Source organism: Eleginops maclovinus, chromosome 10 (assembly GCF_036324505.1).
Source record: "Eleginops maclovinus isolate JMC-PN-2008 ecotype Puerto Natales chromosome 10, JC_Emac_rtc_rv5, whole genome shotgun sequence".
Taxonomy (NCBI): Eukaryota; Metazoa; Chordata; class Actinopteri; order Perciformes; family Eleginopidae; genus Eleginops; species Eleginops maclovinus.
In genome coordinates this window covers 18,731,744-18,752,327 of record NC_086358.1, presented here as the reverse complement: position 1 = coordinate 18,752,327, position 20,584 = coordinate 18,731,744, and the positions used below count along the sequence as shown (strand labels likewise).

At 40.8% G+C, this 20,584-nt stretch overlaps 2 protein-coding genes across 3 annotated transcripts; one reads left to right on the top strand and one right to left on the bottom strand.

The window, feature by feature from the left end:
- Nucleotides 1–745: 745 nt before the first annotated feature.
- rac3b (Rac family small GTPase 3b) lies at nucleotides 746–10,957 on the top strand. The gene is made up of 6 exons (XM_063893339.1): nucleotides 746–957; nucleotides 4,379–4,450; nucleotides 5,467–5,584; nucleotides 6,547–6,609; nucleotides 7,158–7,317; nucleotides 8,347–10,957. Exons 1-6 carry the CDS (start codon nucleotides 923–925, stop codon nucleotides 8,475–8,477), a joined length of 579 nt encoding a protein of 192 aa, XP_063749409.1. The 5' UTR covers nucleotides 746–922; the 3' UTR covers nucleotides 8,478–10,957.
- A 1,022-nt stretch (nucleotides 10,958–11,979) lies between these two features.
- On the bottom strand, nucleotides 11,980–19,495 carry dcxr (dicarbonyl/L-xylulose reductase). 2 transcript variants are annotated; one of them, XM_063893457.1, is made up of 9 exons: nucleotides 19,277–19,495; nucleotides 19,015–19,091; nucleotides 17,895–17,992; nucleotides 17,049–17,203; nucleotides 15,537–15,579; nucleotides 14,645–14,744; nucleotides 14,231–14,295; nucleotides 13,798–13,915; nucleotides 11,980–12,183 (listed from the first exon to the last, which is right to left on the bottom strand). In XM_063893457.1, the coding sequence occupies exons 2-9, from the start codon at nucleotides 19,064–19,066 to the stop codon at nucleotides 12,080–12,082; spliced, it is 735 nt and encodes a 244-aa protein (XP_063749527.1). In that variant the 5' UTR covers nucleotides 19,067–19,091; nucleotides 19,277–19,495; the 3' UTR covers nucleotides 11,980–12,079. The 2 variants fall into 2 exon arrangements, with proteins under 2 accessions (XP_063749527.1, XP_063749526.1); XM_063893456.1 differs by having other exon boundaries at nucleotides 19,240–19,493.
- Nucleotides 19,496–20,584: the final 1,089 nt, after the last annotated feature.

Below are 20,584 nucleotides of genomic sequence, written 5' to 3'. Positions count from 1 at the left end.
CGCCGGATCTAAAATTGTGATTTCATTGGATTTATAGGTTGTTTTTTTTTACTGTGTAATATATCTTGTAGCGACGTTTGTGAAGATGATGAAGAAGTCTCCGGAGACACCAGCTTGTATATAATAAGGTTTATTACAACAGCATAGTATCACACGGGCAATACGAGGTTCCCAGAGCCAATTGTGGAAGTCCCCCCGAACTGTCTTTGTGCTTACAATTTATAGGAGAGAATGTGTGTGCGTGTCCAATGTGTGTGTGTGTGTGTGTGTGTGTGTGTGTGACCAAAGGAGGTGAGCTATAAGAACAACTAAGGTGAGATATATACGTTTGTCCAACATGTAGTTTTCTTACTCATCCTTGGAGGCCCTCTGACGTATTCCAGAGGGCGTATGCACCCTCCTATGGCACCCCAGATTAGACTTTCTAAACAACCTCTTCTCTGCACTCTCTATGACATCCGAGAGTGTCTAACTGTATATGAACCATTTAACTAACTGTATGAACAGATTTAATACACCACAACCGTAATGATAAAGACTGAGATTGAAATTGTAAAATGGGAAGATAAAAAACTTCAATACCTTTCCGAAATGAATGCCATATGCAATAACACAGCCACAATCATCTAGAAAAATGTAAAGATGTCCCGTAACCATCTGCTAAGGCATAATGCGAAAGCGGAAGTGCAAGGCGGGTATCATCCCCTCCTCTGCTGGGGTGCTTCTTTTCTGTGATCTTGTCTCTTTAAAAACACTCGGTAGTTTCCGGTGTTGCTCGTCGCTGCTCGTCATCGACCCCTTTCACTGCGGCTCCATCGCCGAGCGGACTGGCCCGCTGCTCTCATCCGAGACCTCAGTGCAGACCGTCGGATCCGTTAACGCACCAACACCGGCTCCCTGAACGTGTCCAGCTCCTGTAAAGATGCAGGCTATCAAATGCGTGGTGGTGGGCGACGGGTAAGAGCGTGCACACACACACATGAACAGCAGAACGGTCGTTTTTATGTGTTATTCGGTGAAGCGTCCACGGATGGATGGGTGATGGGAGGATGCTATGTAGGAAAAGGGGCTGGGGCTGATCGAGCTGTCGGTCGTCCTGCTTTTTCTGCTCCACATCTCCCCTCCGAGATCGGCTTTGTGGTTGCATTCGGTTCGATTGCATCGTGGCCCGCACGTTCATTGTGGCGGTCGCGGCGGATGCGGGAACACCTACACGCCTCGTAGGCCACTGGAGGCAGGCTGAAGTGCTGATGCACGCTAAGGAATTTGTGGCCCTGTCACAAACAGGCCCCGCTGTCCTCATTCTGCTCACACTGAGCCTTTCTTAGTGCAGCCAGAGCCCATTCAGCTGCATGTGGGCAGACATTTGCAGCAGCATTTTCTCCACTCCTTCTGATATCAATGCTTTGTATAGATTAAGCCTGAGAAAAACGAGCCATTTGTGTCAATTGTGAGAAAAAAATACGCCTTGCCTGAGTGCTGCTTATTATGATGTATGTCAGAATGCTGGAACTAAACAGATTGACTTTAAAATACATTAGCTTTGTCAGATTTTGAATATTAATATTTTATATGACAGATATGTGCAAAATGTGAATTCTTAAATGTCACAAATCACTTAAAAGAGCCTCTAATGGCAGACATCTAGCTCTCTTAATGGGGAGTACTGCTCAGCCTCTGGAGAGAGATTTTCTGAAGCATTACAAAACATGGTGATGTCATCAGCCTTCTTTTGCAAATTACTCATTTATAAGAGAAAACCTGCATTACAAACACATAGGAGGTGTTTACCAGTCAGGGAGGATCCAAATAACCAAACAGGACATTTTACAGAAGATATTTTGAACATAGATTGTATGTGAAAAGGGGAAGTAGCCATCCATGAAGTCACCCATTGGTTGGTGGACCATCGTTTTGAACCTTCAGTTTTGTATTTGGGCGTTCGCTTCTTGTTTTGCTGCAGTCAGAGGTGACAAGAGGGTGGAGCTGGCCAGGGAAACGCATTGCTACGCCTCTGTAATGATTGACAGGTCGATGTGGTAGGGCCTGTCAATCACAAGGTAGATATGCCTTAAAGCATACTCTAAATGAAGCCCTATTTTAAAAGAAACAATATGCTGTTTTGAAGAAGACGTAACACATTTTTTCATAGACTTCTATACAAGCGGACAACCAAATTGGTTGTTGGCCATCAGTTAGACTGCAAAAGGCTCCTTCGTGTTTGCTTTTCTTTTGGCTTCATCCACACAGTGCATGTGACAATAGAAAAAGCACAGGAGTAAATGACGAAATTAATGATGGTTCATTCCCATGTCGCTGCTTCAGTTTCAGGGTTCTGGAATAGTTCAAGCTGTCACACTGTCACGGTTTACTGAACCATTGTTAATGTTTTTAGTAACAGCTGTGCTAGAATTTCCTATTATGACAAGTAAACATTTCTACTGTACGTGTGTGTGTGTGTGTGTGTGTGTGTGTGTGTGTGTGTGTGTGTGTGTGTGTGTGTGTGTGTGTGTGTGTGCACGCGTGTTCATGTGTATGTTTGTGTTACTGTGTTGTGGAAGTGAAAGTCATTGCTCTTTCTCTCACATGTAGCCATATTCTCTCAAGTGCATCTTATATTTCTCTTAATCTCCTGTTTAGAGGAAAATAACAAAAGTCAAATCAAGATGCACCAAACGTTCTTAACCGTCCAAATCTGCTCTTAACGAGAGTTGCTGAATCGTGAATCCTACTTGATGTAAATTGGAGGCGTCTGGTCGGTTGTTTATTATTAGAAAGGGAAACGCAACCAAAACAGGCGCCGGAGTATTAGAGAGAAGCACCCAAAAAAAGACTGTAGGAGGAAGAATTTCAACAAAGTCAACATGTGATTCTTTGTCATACTGGCAACACAGGAAAATCAGAAAGCTTATTTTGTAAGCCAGGCATATGCACAATATCATCCTCCTATGGTTAATTTGGATAAATAGACCAAAAGTAATTATTTAGAAATCCAGTCATTTTAATTACTGAAAACATGTAAGAAGCTTGATTAAATGATATAATATTCAGGCATTTTTTAATTGTTCCTCAGGTTTAAAAACACATTTCCTTACGTTGGACAAATCATTTGTGAACTGTGAACAGGACATGTTATTTTTTTTAAATCTCGGTAAGAGTCTTCTACCAAAAAAAAAACAAAGAAAAAAAGCAACAAAAATAAAACATGAAAATTCAAGGAATCAATGGGTACTTACAAAGTCAGAAAAAATCAAGGATATGAACCAAAATAAGAGGACATTTGTTATTTTAATGCTTCCTACATGAGGCCCAATATTAAGCAACACTTAGACTCAAGTCTTACATAGACATTAAAGTCTCCTGGCTCAATCATCAGTGCAACCGATAACACATTTGTTAGAGAATATCTGGTTCCTGTTGACATAAAGACAAAAGCACGGGTGTTTGCCACAACTCCAAAGGTGCTTGTCAGCACGAAATATCTAATAACATGGACTACAATATTTTAAAATCATTTTGGTTTCCTGCTAATAACAAGCAGATAAGCCTTTTTAGAGAATTTACTTTTGGAGTATTTTCTTCTTCTTTAATAAATTACAGTATAGTAGTGTGGGGTAGTGTTTTTGTCCAACCTGCAATATCAAATTCTTCAAAATATTCTTACAGCTCTGATTTCAGCCTTCTCCATGGCAACAGCAATGAAGGCTCATGGGAATTGTAGTATGTAGAGCCAAACACTGTCAGAAACTGTTAAAAATATAATGTTTTAATCTAAATGTCTGTTATTTCCTTGACCTCTATTCTTCTCTGTCCTGCTCTCCATCCTACCCAGAGAAACTCGCTGACCTAATATTAGTGTCCTTGCTCTGTCACACACATTGGCGCTGTGTGTCTCCACCGTTAGCTGTGTTTATGGAAACATGCACGCTTAACCACCCGTCACTTCATGCATGAGCAGACAGCCAATACCTATCCCATGCCACCATCAATCTGTGTGGCATCAGTATGGTGTAGGAGGGGAGGGGAGGTGGGGTACTGTAGAGCAGGAGAGGTTGTGTGTGTGTGTGTGTGTGTGTGTGTGTGTGTGTGTGTGTGTGTGTGTGTGTGTGTGTGTGTGTGTGTGTGTGTGTGTGTGTGTGTGTGTGTGTGTGTGTGTGTGTGTGTGTGTGTGTGTGTGTGGAGGGGGGGTATCATAGGGGGCTACTGTGTCCCTCAGGCGACATGAATGTAGGCCAGTGTCTGTGTGGCACAGTAAATGGGAGCCTGCCTCTACTCTCATGCACACACACTCACACACACAGAGGGAGTTTTTGTGTGTGTGAGTGTGAAAGTGTGTTACATGTTAATCCTGATGTCCTCTGCTGTCCCTCCTCCTCAGGGCGGTGGGTAAGACCTGTCTCCTGATCAGCTACACCACCAATGCCTTCCCCGGTGAATACATCCCCACCGTGTGAGTAACAGTGAACAATAGCCCACCCTGGGAAAGCGTTTATACTATGCCAGCTATTGATCATTTCATAGATCATTCAAGAACTCTAGTGTCATTGTTCAGGAACAACAACATTTATTTTCTGCTAGTCCCATGGGTGCAACATATCAAATAACAACTATGGCTAAAATAAATTAAACAACCCTTAAAAGCTAGTAATAGAGAGATTTAACAAGAATATAATAAATACATATTCAGCTAAAACAACTACACTAAACATGGTCGAGCACAACTAGTAAGTGGACTTTGATTTAGGATTCACTTTGTCAAATTATGTACAAACATTTTCTCAATTGTTTGTAATATAATAATATGTTTTTAATATTAAATATATGTGTATATGGTAATACATGACTGCACACCTAGCTAGAATGATTTAATCTTACCAAAATAAGTGGTGCAGTAATGACTTCTGAACCTGGAAATGAGTTAGCATTTTAGCACTCGTCTCAAAGTGAATATTTTTTTAATGTGTTTTTGTTAGATATCTGAAATAAGGTCTGTGGTTAAAACAAGCTGAAGAAATGTTCACTTTTATGTTTTACGACAATAAGTCAGCTAATACGCTTTTACGTGATACCGCCATTTTTAGGACAAAAACGTCATCACAGCAACCATTAGCCGCCTTTAGCTTAGTGATGGTGATGTTTATTAATAGCCTAGCATCAGATTTTTACTTCTGGCTGTTGGGTTAACGCATTAAAAAATCTTAGAGTGGTGTGGAGATAATCCTGTTGAACAAAACGTGTAAGTATCAGGACCATGTGTTTGACACAGAGCTTTCTTTCTTCAGAAATGACAAGATCCAATAGAAGCTCAGAACATCTCCTTGGCTTTCTGTTGAGCTTTCCTTGTGACGCTAACAGCAATATGTTATCACTGCACCACTTTATATTTCTAAATGCAACAGATCAGCTAGGTGTATGCACACATTCCCTTCCTGCGTGTTACTGAGTGTACTGTCCGCCTTCCTGCAGCTTTGACAACTACTCTGCCAACGTGATGGTGGATGGAAAGCCAGTGAACCTGGGCCTCTGGGATACAGCCGGACAGGAGGACTACGATAGGCTCAGACCACTGTCTTACCCACAGACGGTATTCAAACCCGTTCCTCCCGCACACACACACACTCGCACATACATACACACGCACACATACACACACACACATACACACTCACATTTACACACACACGCAAACACACACACACACACACACACACACACACACACACACACACACACACACACACACACACACACACACACACACACACACACACACACACACACACAACAAATTGAATTTAATGTATTATATCAACAGATTATACATAGTTATAATAGGTTAGTCGAAAGCAATACTGTGAAGTTTAAATAAAAAATAATAGGTTTCCCTTAATATAACTGCTTTCAACTAACCTAATACAGTTATGTGAAATCTGTTGATATAATACATTTCATTACATTTAAAACATTTTCATTTCTAAATGGAGATTCACACACCTTTTCTAAACAATGATATTTTGAACAAAACAGACTAATTCTTACTAAGAAATAAATGTTCCTAATTGTTTACTGCTAGGGTTAGGGTTAGTCAATGAGCACTTGACTTAACAGGCTAACAAAACCTAATAATGTCAAACATATATTAGAAATGCTCCCCTCTTGTTGAGCAGTGTGGAAAATGTGTCCCGTCAAACATTTAATTTGATCAGCAGAAGATAAATGAAACATGATTTAATTTTAGAACCTACATATATTAAAAACGTGACATTTCAAACGCACGCACACACGCACACACACACACACACACACACACACACACACACACACACACACACACACACACACACACACACACACACACACACATACACACACACACACACACACACACACACACACACACACACACACACACACACACACACACACACACACACACACACACACACACACACACACACACACACACACATACACACACACACACACACACACACACACACACACATATCTCCCTCTCAACTAGCCGTCTCTCTGATTCTCTCCCAGGATGTGTTCTTGATATGCTTCTCCCTGGTCAGCCCGGCTTCCTTTGAGAACGTCCGAGCTAAGGTCAGTACGCTGACTGAGTGCCCCCCCAAGCCTCCATGCCGAGTCTGACCACAAGGAGGCACATCTTTGGCTCCACCTGGCTTATTATACCTTTATTACCCCACCTGCTCAGACCTCGGCTTAGAACAGTCTGCACTGGAACTGCTTCCCCCGGGGAGGCAGTACAGAGACGCGTTGTGAGGCGAGGTCTGAACAAGTCAAACTCTGCAGAGGGAGGGTGAGTGCCGACTGTGGTTTAGTCTGCTGAGCATCATGGGACGCTCTCATATCAAACCACACTTTCCTGAAGGTCCAGCCTTCCTCTGTAGAGTCTGTGTGACGGGATCCTCTCATCAGGTCATGTGATCGAGGCTGCTCTGCCTGAGGATGTTTTTATCCATTAATATTTCATTCTGTTACAAACAGCTTCCTCTAGCTCCACTACTCAGTGTTGAATGTCACTGTGGAAAGGCGCTCGTTGCTTTCTTTCTGTGTCTAACAGTTCTTCTTTCTCCTCCCTCTCACTGACTTTGTCCTTTGTACATGCGATTGTGTGTGCGGTGCACTAGTGGTACCCTGAGGTGAGGCACCACTGCCCCAACACACCCATCATCCTGGTGGGCACCAAGCTGGATCTGCGAGATGACAAGGACACCATCGAGAGGCTGCGGGACAAGAAGCTGTCCCCCATCACCTACCCGCAGGGCCTGGCCATGGCCAGAGAGATTGGTGAGGCTGTGTGGCTGTGTGTGTGTGTGTGTGTGTGTGTTTGTGTGTGTGTGTGTGTGTGTGTGTGTGTGTGTGTGTGTGTGTGTGTGTGTGTGTGTGTGTGTGTGTGTGTGTGTGTGTGTGTGTGTGTGTGTGTGTGTGTGTGTGTGTGCTGCTTGCACAACTGGATACATGAGTATAACGCTGCCACAAATGATTCATGTTGAGTCATATGACTGGCTTGTATAAATGACTGGCTTGTCATTTATACAAGCCAGTCATTTCAATTCAAGGGAGCAAGTTATTATCAGGTTAACCGGGGAATCACAATACTTCAGACAGTAGGTTTGTCAAAAATGAGCATGCAACACATTTTCTAGCGCTCCCTGATGCGGTGGACGCAGGTTTGAATCCTGGATAGTGTGGCACTGTAGCACAGTGTACGGTACTAAATAATGGACCAAAATACTTGATGTTTATTATGAGCTTTAGAGGTAGTATTCTTTTCAAGCCTTTGCAAATTGTTCATGATATTCTCTTTGTTCAAAGCCTAATATATTTTTGTATTCATTGCCTTACTGTTGATCACTTTCCCAAGCATAACAAAGCAATGCACCCTCCATGCTTGAGGCGGGGGGTAAAGCCTGCCCCACAGCCCCTCCCTGATTTTTTTTTTCCTTTTCTGAGGGCCTTTTTTTTTGCAATGCAATAAATCCTATAAGAATTCACAATAAGAATGCACATTTCAATCTTTTCCTGAATGCATTCATGGTGTTTTTCTCTACACATCCAATAACTATCGATTAATCAATAAATGAGATGTTATTGAAACGTTTGAAAGTTATTTTAGTTCACAACCATCCATTTCCAGTGTGGTAAAGGTGAAGAGTTCGGAGGTTTCGGACGCTGTTCCACTTCATTCAGGAATACTCAGGCACTCAGGCTGATGGAGGTCTTTTTACCTGTCTCCATTCCTACTATACTTTAGCACCAGGCGCAGTGTCACTCACTGAGAAATCTCCTTCCCATCATGCCCTCTTCCTCTTCTAGGTGCTGTGAAGTACCTGGAGTGCTCTGCGCTGACTCAGCGAGGCCTGAAGACGGTATTCGACGAGGCCATCCGAGCCGTGCTCTGCCCCCCGCCTGTGAAGAAGAGGGGGAAGAGGTGCACCATGTTCTGAGGAGGACACATGCTTCAACACTACACTACATCACCATGAACAACAACCACTACTTCTCTGAGAGGATGAGAGAAAACTAGCGAGAGTGAGTGTGCACTGCTGAGATTGCTTTCTTTATATTGATGTTTTTTCAGAGTGATATTGGCAACAAGACCAATATTTAATCCAATTTTTTTACCATAACTGAATGGGCTCATAGGTTCTCAGTGACTGTCCACATACTTTGTACTCATAGAAACACACACGCTGCCATGAGGGCTGACTACAGTTTCTCTTACTGTCTTCATACTGCTACATCTCTTGTGTTTCAGCCATGTTTGCTTGAATTAATGCAGTGTTGACTAGATAGGAAGTGTACTAACGCCTTCAGGTCTGAAGTTACCCTCAGCTCCTGATCCAAGATCAGCTTGTGGAGACTAAATGGCATGCAAACAGAAATCTGTTTATCTGACAGTCAAACAAGATGCTACTGCCTGCATTCACTCACAAATAGAGCATGGTGTCTTACATGTAAATAATGTGGTAGAAGAATTGAGTGATGAGTTAAAGGGAATTCAGTTTTATTCAAACCTGGGTTTTATTTTTGTAGTGTTGGCCTCATTCCATCAGTAAAAACACAACACATTTGATTTAAAAACACACAATGTGAAGAGCCATTAACACAAGAAAGTGCTTTAAAGCAACTTGTTATTAATCCTGTCTTGTCACAATCTAATTTAAAGCTTTTATTTCACAGATCTGCACTAATATGTTGCTTATTGTCAAATCAGTGTATTTAATTAAATGACCACACGGATAATATTGGCCAGCTGTTCTTTAGATAAGCTGTTACACTAGATAACATGTTTGCTTCCTTCCCATCTCAGCAGTTATTTAAATGATAGCAATTTAATGGATATTGGTAGGAATGACAGCCTAAACAATGGTCCAATAAAAGTAAAATATGGAAGTGACCTAGCTAAAAGAAACTCTGATCTCATCACTCTTTTTAGGCTTTTCTCATTTAATCTAATCCACTTTCCTAAGTTTACTTTGCGTTTGAGTTTGCAATATTGACTTTACCTTGTTAAAATAAACACAAGGTCCACTTAATTGGTGTTTCTGGAGCTTTTATCCTCACCTTTTTTGCCTGAACAGCAAAAATAATTTGCTCAAAAAAGGCTGTGAGATGTGACTGCTATTTCCAAGGTCAAAATAACAACGTATGAATCTTATCAACTGATTAAGCCAATGTGATGAAGGCTCTGGAAAAAACTCCTGAGTAAAATATTTTTGGTCAAATTATCCGACACAACCACATATTTACCCAAAGCTTCCTGCCAGCATCGATCTGCGCTATCCGTTCAGGATGAAAACTAAAATGTGAATTTCTTTCTCTGGACCAACATGTGATCTGAGTCAAGTGTCTTTGGGTAACTTCATCTAACTGTGAACAGACGAGCATGCCAAACATGGGGAGCTGAACAACCTTGCTGCCTGACTTCTGCCTCCGGGGGCGGAGGAGCTTGCATGGGTCTTAAAATATTCTGTCTTAATTTATCCCATCGTTTAAATCTCCTCTTTGTGTGTGTGTGTGTGTGTGTGTGTGTGTGTGTGGGCGAGTGCGTCACAAGCGTGTAAATGAACACTGGTGTGTGTGTGTGTGTGTGTGTGTGTGTGTGTGTGTGTGTGTGTGTGTGTGTGTGTGTGTGTGTGTGTGTGTGTGTGTGTGTGTGTGTGTGTGTGTGTGTGGACAAGCACGCGTTGGTGGGGGTAGTGCATAAAGACAGTATTGTTTAAGCCAAGTTTTTTAGTGTCCAGTTTTTGGTACTATTTCATATTGTATTGTAGTAATACACAAGACTTTCAGCAATCTGTGGACATAAAGAAAGAAAAAATGGATATTAACGACATCTAGTGATGTACAGAATAATCCTTAGAAAAAGGAATGCGTTATGAATATATATCTACATGTACCTGAATATTTAGCTCTTGAAACTAAAACAATTGAAACTAAAGGGATTATAGTCGCTTGTGTTGAAGTTAGAAGTGTTGCTAACAGTGTACAATAAAGGGGCCAATCTCTGTAGTGTGTCGCCTTTTATGAAATGCATTTCTGTTCCGGTCTGCGGTGTGTCTGTCTCCCCCCCGCGGGGAGACGCAGCACTGCAGCCCCATCTGTCATGCTGTCTTTGGTTGGCATAGCAATCTGTGGTTGACTCATGTTGTGTGGTCCTGCTAGCTGAAGGTGTTGAAATGTAGATGAGAAACGCAGCAAAAAAGTCTAAAAGCTACTATTGCATGGAAGTTCTCTGGTTATTGACCCACTGTAATTCTTAGGAGAGGCTGTATAATGAAATGCATTGGCCATGTATGTATGTAATGTAAGATGACTTGTATACTTGTTCCAACTGTCTGTCTTATTTTTTATTACTTCACATGTCTGTGTGGTGGAATATTTCAATTTTTTGTATACTAAATACAAATGTATATGTAAGGCACTCTGCAGTCTGGCCTCATTTATTCCTCACTTTACATCCAATAATAATTTGTACATGAAAGCAACAGAATGAAGTACATGGACTCATTGCTCTGGGTAAATACAGTAAATGAGAACATGGTTAATAACAAGCTCACGGTTAAAGTAACCTGGCTTACTATCATTTAAGGAAATAATACATTGTTTTTAGTGATTCAAAATGTATTTTAATGTTACTCTTTTACTAAATATTTAATACATTTACTTAGTATTACCTCCACAATATAACACGGAAATACTTAGAAGTAAACATCTGCCATTCAGAATTTGAGTAATTGAAAGTCCAAAAGTATAAGCATCAATATATACTGAAAGTACCAAAACTAAAATACTTATAATGCAAAATGACCATTTCTGAATAATATATTTTACATACTGGATCGAAATATCTATTAAATATGTGAAATCAGTTTTAATTTGTTAACTGGTGAAGGTGGAGCTAACTTCAATGAATTATATAAACCTTCAAAGTGATAGTAAGTAACTAATCTTGTCAAATACATGTAGTCAAAAGTTCCATATTGGAGTAGAAGTATGAAGTGGCATAAAACAGACAATTAGATCTATTAGTCCATCAATAATAAAATAACTTGTATAATCAAAATGAACAAACATTTTGTTCTGCTATGTGATTTTAGACTCTGCTTATAAAATAAAACTATTTGAAAACACCACCTGAAACTAAAGAAAAACGTAAGTCTTTACAACATCAGTTAAAGGTAATGAATTGATAAATCCAGAAAATAATAATGAGCTTTTATCAGCCATCCCTAATGATCCATATCTTTGAGGGTTCATTCTGGTATCGATTATCTATTTTGTGTCCTGAAATACATACTCAATACATTATGAGTCACCTTTTCTAGAAAGTAATTCCCCTCCATACAAGAAGAGTATTTACAGGTAACCTCAATCCACAGCTGTAGTCAAAATGTACAGAAACATGAGCCAATATTAAATGGAATAAGCACAATAAACAAAAAGTAAGGTTTGAGGTTTGTTGTGCATTTTATTTATAAAACAAAATGACTTCTAACACAGGGAAGGTATGAAGGTTATATTGGTGGCAGGTGGCTCCTGTTGCTCAGCAAGCCAGGAAGCCTCCGTCCACTGGCAGAGAGACTCCGCTAGTCATGTTGCTCTTATCACTGAGCAGGAACAAAATACTGTTCACCACGTCCTCCACCTCTGCACACACACACAGGAAACACAGAAGAATAATAAGAAGAAGAAGGATAAGGAGAAGGAGAAGGAGAAGGATAAGGAGAAGGAGAAGAAATGCAGGTGTTAATATACAGTTAGATTTCAAATGGACACATGCACTAACACATGCATGATGGAGGGGTGTCAGAGTGAAGGGGCACAGGCTGAGCACATGTATGAACCTTATGTTCTACACCCTGCAGTATTGCACCGATTTGTCTGCAACCCTCCTAACCATAATTGTAATATTAGTGTTAATTGCATTCATGAAAAGTTGGAAACCTGAATCCCAGAGGTCAGTCTTTTGTGCAGTCTGTCACCTACTGAGAACACGCTACACGTCAACGCAAGGAATGTGAACGCAGCTCTCGCTCCACTTAAATATAATAAGAGGTCATGATGGGGAGGCTGAATCCACATTCCTGAATCTTAATTAACCATCAGCCTCCCACCCTGGTATCCTGGTATCCCCCCCCCCCCCCCCCCCCCCCCTGTGAAGTGAAGATGAGAATAACCTCAACATCAAATAGTGGTCCATCATTTTTGGACACGCCTTTTTGCTTTCATTTTGAGAGCGAGATGATGGACTGTGTCCAAAGCTGTGGGTTGAGATGTGGTTAGCCTAGCTTAGCATAAAGACTGGAGGTACAGATATACGATGTATCCGTCTGTTTAATAGGAAGGTGTTTTAAACTTTGGACAGAGCAGGCACTGACTCCAGATCTGTCCTTAACACCCAACCACAGTCTGATTTATTTTTGTTTATTTATAAAGATATAGAATAATTTTCCCTGATGAGGCATGATCATTCTTAAAATATTTGAAAATCTAACTCAGTACACAATAATATATTTTAAAAATAAATAAAGAAAAAAGGAAAATAAATCTTGGTTATAAAAGACAACCATTGTAAAGAGGTAAATCTCAATAATGTATATGTTTAATGAGTGCAACATTCTATAAAGCAATGCTATTGCAGCCATTATTCCGCCTTTTCCTCAGAGGAACCGTATTCCACAGCACACACTTACAATTACATTTAAATATACAAAGATTTGCTAAGTATAAAGTACAGTATTTGATAAGTACAGTACTTAAGTATCATTTTGGTATACTTATACTTTACTTAAGTATTTCCATTTTCTGCTACTTTGTTTGGGAAATATTGTACTTTTAATGCAGTACATTTATTTGGTACTTCTTACATAAAGATATGTGTTTATATGAAATAAATGTACTGCTAATTCACCCAGTACGTTCCAAAATGTGCTCCCTATTCACAAATGAATACATAAAAAAACTCTTGTATTTTCTAATGATAAAAACTGAATTATGTTATATCTTATAACAATACAGCACTTATACAAAAGGAATTCTGCGAAATGAGTACATTTGGCTGATGCTACTTTTACTGAAATAACATTTGGACCCAGGATTTTGAGTCGTTATGGGAGTATTTTAAGGCTTTGATATTAATACTTTACTCAAGTAGGGAATCTGAGTACTTCTTCCACCTCTGGATTTGAATGTCCCTGTATTCCTGCAGTAGAACTTTCATATGATCATGCTGTCATGTACAACCAGCCGCTGGTCTCTAACCTGCAAATCGGCCCAGGGGGATTCTGGACGTCATGGTCTTGGATTTCGCGGGGTCGCTCCAGCCCAGTCGACCCATGTCGGTCATCACCACTGTGGGGTTCACACTATTCACACGGATCTGACCACCACACATTCAATCAGGGGGAAACACCTTATTATTAACACCAGAGCTAAATGAAAGAGATTTAATTGTACCTATTTAATATTCTTCATTAATAACCCTTACACATAACCTGTCACTCGACTGTCATTATGAAAGAATGAAACGCGTGTCTACAATTTAAGAGAAGCATAGAAATAAAAAGAGGTTACACACACATTAAGTGCATAATAGGTGTTACATACATAGGGGTTGCTTTCTCTCTGATCAGTCAGTGAGTAATAGGTCAAATGAACCAAAATACATTCAGATGATGTGTGGGTGTGAATTCACCTGGTGGGGGCCCAGCTCCAGAGCCATCACTTTAGTCAGCATGTCCAGAGCTGCTTTAGTGGCACCTGAACAACAACAGGAAGCAGAGACAACAGGAAGTGACGTCATTCGCAGTATCTGTAGTAATTAGCAGAGTCACTTACAGGAGATCTTTCATTTTATGTGTACACTGTTTCATTATGTCTTTAAATATATATTTTTTGTATGTTTAAACCTACTTGGCTTTACTTGGATTCTGATTCTGAATATTTGTTTAGCATTTTCTCAAAGCTGCTGATTCAGCCAGTGACAGATTAGAGGATGGACGTACGGAACGCCTCTATCAGATACTGTTTCAAGTGATATAAGAACTCAAATCTGTTCTCCATAGAAACAGAACCCTGCAGGTGGGTGTTTTCACAGGTCTGTACTCACAGTAGACGGTGTGCTCTCTGAGGGCGCACTGCGAGGCCTGGCTGGACACGTTCACGATGGAGCCTCCGGATCCTCGGGCCTTCATACCCCGGCCCACTATCTGACCACAGAGACACACTCTGACATTACAAACAAGCTTTATAAAATAATACATTAAAGTAAAATACAGTATAATGAGTTCAATTTGTTGTAAAACACCCTCCTGGGGTAAGTGGTGAATAATAAGTATGAATAATTAAAAATGCTATGAGAACACATCACAACTTCGCCATGTGGTTTGCAAAGAACAAAAAAAAACTCACCACTGATTTTAAATCCATTTAGGAATTACTATAATCAGCTGTTGCTGAAAACTTATGAAGAAATGTATTTTAGAACATGTACACTATATGTGTGCACATATGCACATCTAGCAGTGTAGCTATCATCAGCAGCATGGTTTGATATTAGCGTGAGGAAATTCTCACATTTCACCTAAGAAACTACTCTAAAGTTAATGAAAATTACATAACTCTTACTCTAACTGAAACACCATTCACTATTAAAGTATAGACTTGGTCCAAGACATTACTTTCATAATTAAAAATCAATGATTTAACTGTAAAATCTGCTCTCTTCTAAACAGCTAAATTTCACATGCTAAGTCAGCAGAGAAAGCGGTGATGCGTGACACTCTCATCTCATGACTCTAAGAGTATCCCTGCTTGGTGAAGTGCTGCTGTTACAACCAGCACGTCCAAATAATGTACTTTCCACGACACACAAACCTAAGTTTATTATTAATGTTAACATCAGCAAAACATTGACCTAGCAGGGAAGACAAAAGAACATCATGGAGCCTGGAATGTAGGACATGCAGGTGTAGTGATGAGGATCTGAGGTATAATTGTACCTGGGAGACATGCAGCACCGCCTTCACATTCACATCGAAAGACCTGGGGATGAAAGACACATTAAACAAATCGAACAGAACAGACTATTTGCTGCTGCAGCCTACGAGTACGAAATCATTGAGGGCACAGTTCACCACCAAAGCAAGAATGCATACTGGAAGTTCAACATGGCACCTCATGGCAAAGAACTCTGAGGATCTGAAAAAAAGAACTGTTGCTCTACATAAAGATGGCCTAGGCTATAAGAAGATTGCCAACATCCTGAAACTGAGCTCCAGCACGGGGGCCAAGACCATACAGCGGTTTAACAGGACAGGTTCCACTCAGAACAGGCCTCGCCATGGTCCACCAAAGAAGTTGAGTGCACGTGCTCAGCGTCATATCCAGGGGTTGTCTCTTGAAAATACACGTATGACTGCTGCCAGCATTGCTGCAGAGGTTAAAGGGGTGGGGGGTCAGTCTGTCAGTGCTCAGACCATACACCGCACACTGTATCAAATTGTTCTGCATGGCTGTCATCCCAGAAAGAAGCCTCTTCTAAAGATGATGCACAAGAAAGCCTGCAAACAGTTTGCTGAGCACAAGCAGACTAAGGACAAGGATTACTGGAACCATGTCCTGTGGTCTGATGAGACCAAGATACACTTGTTTGGTTCAGATGGTGTCAAGCGTGTGTGGCGGCGACCATGTGAGGAGTATGAAGACCAGTGTGTCTTGCCTACAGTCAAGCATGGTGATGGGAGTGTCATGGTTTGGGGCTGCATAAGTGCTGCCAGCTGTGGGGAGTTGCAGTTCATTGAGGGAACCGTGAGTGCCAACATGTACTGTGACATACTGAAGCCGAGCATGATCCCCTCCCTTCGGAAACTGGGCCGCAGGGCAGTATTCCAACATGATAACGACCCCAAACACACCTCCAAGATGACCACTGCCTTGCTAAAGAAACTGAGGGTAAAGGTGATGGAGTGGCCAAGCATGTCTCCAGACCTAAACCCTATTGAGCATCTGTGGGGCATCCTCAAACAGAAGGAGGAGGGGAGCAAGGTCTCTAACATCCACCAGCTCCGTGATGTTGTCATGGAGGAGTGGAAGAGGATTCCAGTGGCAACCTGTGAAGCTCTAGTGAACTCTATGCCCAAGAGAGTTAAGGCAGTTCTGGAAAATAATGGTGGCCACACCAAATATTGACACTTTGGGCACCATTTGGCCATTTTCACTTAGGGGTGTAATCACTTCTGTTGCCAGTGGTTTAGACATTAATGGCTGTGTGTTGAGTTATTTTGAGGGCACAGCAAATGTACACTGTTATACAAGCTGTACATTGCCGCGTTGAGCTACACATGCAGGATGACATCTAGTTATATTCAATTGGAAAAAGACAGACATCTCTTTGACGGGTAACTCAAAACAACCTAGAATCAGACACAGCACTGCGAGGAACAGGAACAGATATTAACTTTTGGATTTTTGGGCTGAAGTGTCCATTTAAAGTATCTTGCGTGTTGTCTTACTGGTCAAACTTGTCGGGTGTGACCTCCAGAAACGGCTGCAGAGTGCAAAAGGCTGCGTTGTTCACCAGCAGATCGATGGGGCCCACATCCTGCAGGGCCGCCTCCGTGGCCCCCCAGTCTGCCAGGTCCACACACGCTGGGGTGATGGAGTCACACTGAGTGAGGAGCAACAGCAGACATGACGGTGCAGAGCATAGAGAGAGGAGGAGATAGAGGGGAACAACAGGACTGTTTAAATGTGACACATTTATATTGAATGATTTGATAGGCAGCTAGTACTGATCCAATCAACTATGATCAACGCATAGAAAACAGTCAATCCAAACCGTACATTTTTTTTAATGAGCAGCAATACACTGTACACTGAATATATCCAGTACAGCTAGTAAGCTTTGTCAATACACAATATCCTTAATTATAATAATGAAAATAATAATACAAATAATAACAATAATTGTGCTGCCAAATAATAATTATGTGGATATTTTGTTTACATTTTGTTGTTTATAATAACAGGTTGCTTTATTTTTTTTATAAATGAAACAATAATTAAATGATTTCCTATCAGACAATTTATTGATTCTGACTTCCCCCAAGTTGCATGGAGGCACTCTAACTGCACTGAAAGCTCTGATTTATGGGATGAATGAAAACATTATAGATAACTTCTGAAAACTAAACAACCATGGTGTCATGACAGCCAAAGTCTGTTTTAGAGGATGAAACCCAAATGAAAAGCCACATTGTGATGATGTCATGCATAGTGTTTTAACCCTCTCCCAACCATCTCTAAATAATTGTCTCTCCATCCATCTTGTATATTTCTTAGTGAAAGTAGGTGAGTACCTCCTGCAGCAGGCTGTGGAGGTCGGCCTGTGTGCGTGTGACCGCTGTGACCTTTGCCCCGCAGCGTGCCAGAGCCAGAGCCGTGGCCCTGCCAATCCCTGAGACACAAAACATCCATAAACACAAAGACCTATTACAGAGAGGAGCTGCTGCTGTGACACCAGAGCTGACACACACACTCACACACACTAACACACACATTCCACACATGTCTCAGGCTTTGCCACTCTGCGCTCCAAACAAAGCTTTGTTATATCTACTTTCTCACAGACAACGCTGTCTGGCGCTACAAGCCGATTCATCACACACCTTCCTCAGATCTGAGGTTCACATGTGATTTATAACAGAGTTTGAAATGCTTTATTTAAAAATAATTTTCATTACCTCAGCTTTTATTAAGTCCCAGTATTTAGCATTTGAAAGAAATGATCGATGCATGACAAACTACCAGGAATTTAAACTAGACATTGAATGGCAGGTTTAATTATAATATTTTAAGTTAGTAAGGCTTTTTATGACACGTTGTGAGGGTTTGGATTTTTCTATCGGATTTTAAAAAATGAGGGGGCCAAATGTAAACCTTTAGTTTCTTTACAGATCTGGATTAATGATGGTAAATATAATCAGCCCTTAAATCAGACTGTAGTTCACCTGCAGTAAATTCAGCAGCTACCCTGCAGTCTACAAAGCCATTCAAACTAGCTGCACCTTTACCAGCTCTGAGAACACTTTAATGATCAATAATTATAAAACATATCAGAGATATTATTCTGAAATGGACCAATCAAACAATGACTACTTTTACTGTCGCTACTTTAAGTACATTTAGATGAGAGTACTTTCTACTTTCACTGGAGGAACATTTAGAATACCTTAACTGTGACAGAGTATTCCTACACTCTGGCGCTTATTCAACCGCTGCTAGCTAGACAAAATGCCAAACTAATGCTAACAGAGAGTCAAATAGTGTACGAACCTGCTCTGATATGAAGGATATGAAAACATCTTGACATAAAGTGATGCTTAAAGCAGCCTGCTGGTGTCACTGCACGCTCTCTACACGTCTTGTGTGTGTATTGTAGCCAATATAGACTGTATGGTATTGTAGTGTTTCATTCACCTTTTCCTGCCCCGGTCACCAGAGCTCGTTTGCCTGCAAAAGAGATCTCCATGGTGGGTGAAGTCCTCCGTGATTAGCTGAACAGACACGAAACAAACATTACAGACTGAAGAGTCATGTGACTTCATGTGTACTCAGGACTGATCGAACTTTCCTGCAACTTCCTTGAACCTACACTTAAATCAGCCACAGCCATTCCCTGCTTCCTGACCATTGATAGCCTACCTTGTGTTTTAAGCTTACAAACAGCGGAGGCGCTCACCGTCGGTGCGGCAGACAGGGCTCTGTGTCGGGCAGCAGGCTGCAGGAAGCTGTCGCTGCTCTGCTCAAACATTAACGCTGCACTTAATATCTTCCAGGTCAGGGCTGCACTCTCACTGTGAGCAGGCAGGACTGGCTGTGTCGAAATATGTTTAGGGTCAGTTCACCCAATTACATGTTAACTAAAACGCCCACCCTAACAAAACTAAAGAAAAACTCAAAGCAGAGCTCACAAGGGTTTGGCTGGTTGAGAGCTAATGTACCTGCAGGATACTTGTTGGTTGATTTTGATGAAAGCTCAATGTAATGTAATGTATTGAACGTAATGTAAGGTAATACAGTATTTTATCTGTATTCAAATCTGTAAACAAGACAACTAATAAATAATATCTAGATTAGAACAACATATTCACATATTTAATGTGTATAACAGTCTATGTTTAAAAAAGATATGCTGCCAATTTAGCAATGAGCAAAGGTTGGGACTCAAGTGACATGACTTGGACTTGATTCACAAATTCAATGACTTGAGACTCCACTTGACACCATAATTACATTAAATAACATTTAACTGATGCTTTCATCGATTTATAATAAGGAAAATAAACCATGAAAATACATCTCAAAATATCTTCAAATAAACCAAACCATTATAAGTTCATTCATAGCATTAGCTTCAAATGGGCTAAATCTTGTAAGCAAAACAGGTTGGCTTCCAGTCTGCAACAGAACACGTGTATACTTTCAGCTGTCCTGATCGAAAAAGACAAGCAACTCCACTTGTGTGTAATTACAAATGGCTTGTAACTTGACTTGGAATTGAGCCTTTAAAATACTTGACAGATTCCCCCAAGCCCAAGGAATAAAATGTAGACCTTTGTTTAAAAAACAAAAATTCCCATCATGTTCCCAAACCAAAACAACTTATTTTCTTAATTTCAACCAATCCAGAGGCATTCTATCAAGTTGCAGGAGACAAACACTACTAATTTTACTGAAAAACTGATAAAAAGATCATTTTGTATTCAGGTTGAAACTCAAAGTCTTAGGATTCAGGACTGACTTGGGGCTTGAGTGTTTTGAGACTCAAACAATGTCCTTCTCCCACCTCGGGCAATGAGCACACAGGGATAAGATCATCACCAGTAAACACACACACACCCTTGGTTTTGGCTTTTACATCCTCCATATCCACCCAGTTTGTGATATAGGAGCAGAGTCCCGGGGCACTAAATTATCTTCATGAAATCAGACGTGTACTATAGTCCTTTCCACAGTTACTCATCTGCTGTCTAACAGAGGTTTAAAG

Coding starts and splice junctions, on each gene's coding strand:
- dcxr (XM_063893457.1), bottom strand. CDS start 19,066: ATGGAGATCTCTTTTGCAGGCAAACGAGCTCTGGTGACCGGGGCAGGA. Junction 17,204..17,894: donor TCCACAGCCTGCTGCAGGAG/GTACTCACCTAC, acceptor CTCCTCACTCAG/TGTGACTCCATCACCCCAGC. Junction 13,916..14,230: donor TGGAGCTGGGCCCCCACCAG/GTGAATTCACAC, acceptor TGTGGTGGTCAG/ATCCGTGTGAATAGTGTGAA.
- rac3b (XM_063893339.1), top strand. CDS start 923: ATGCAGGCTATCAAATGCGTGGTGGTGGGCGACGG. Junction 5,585..6,546: donor CACTGTCTTACCCACAGACG/GTATTCAAACCC, acceptor ATTCTCTCCCAG/GATGTGTTCTTGATATGCTT. Junction 7,318..8,346: donor GGCCATGGCCAGAGAGATTG/GTGAGGCTGTGT, acceptor TTCCTCTTCTAG/GTGCTGTGAAGTACCTGGAG.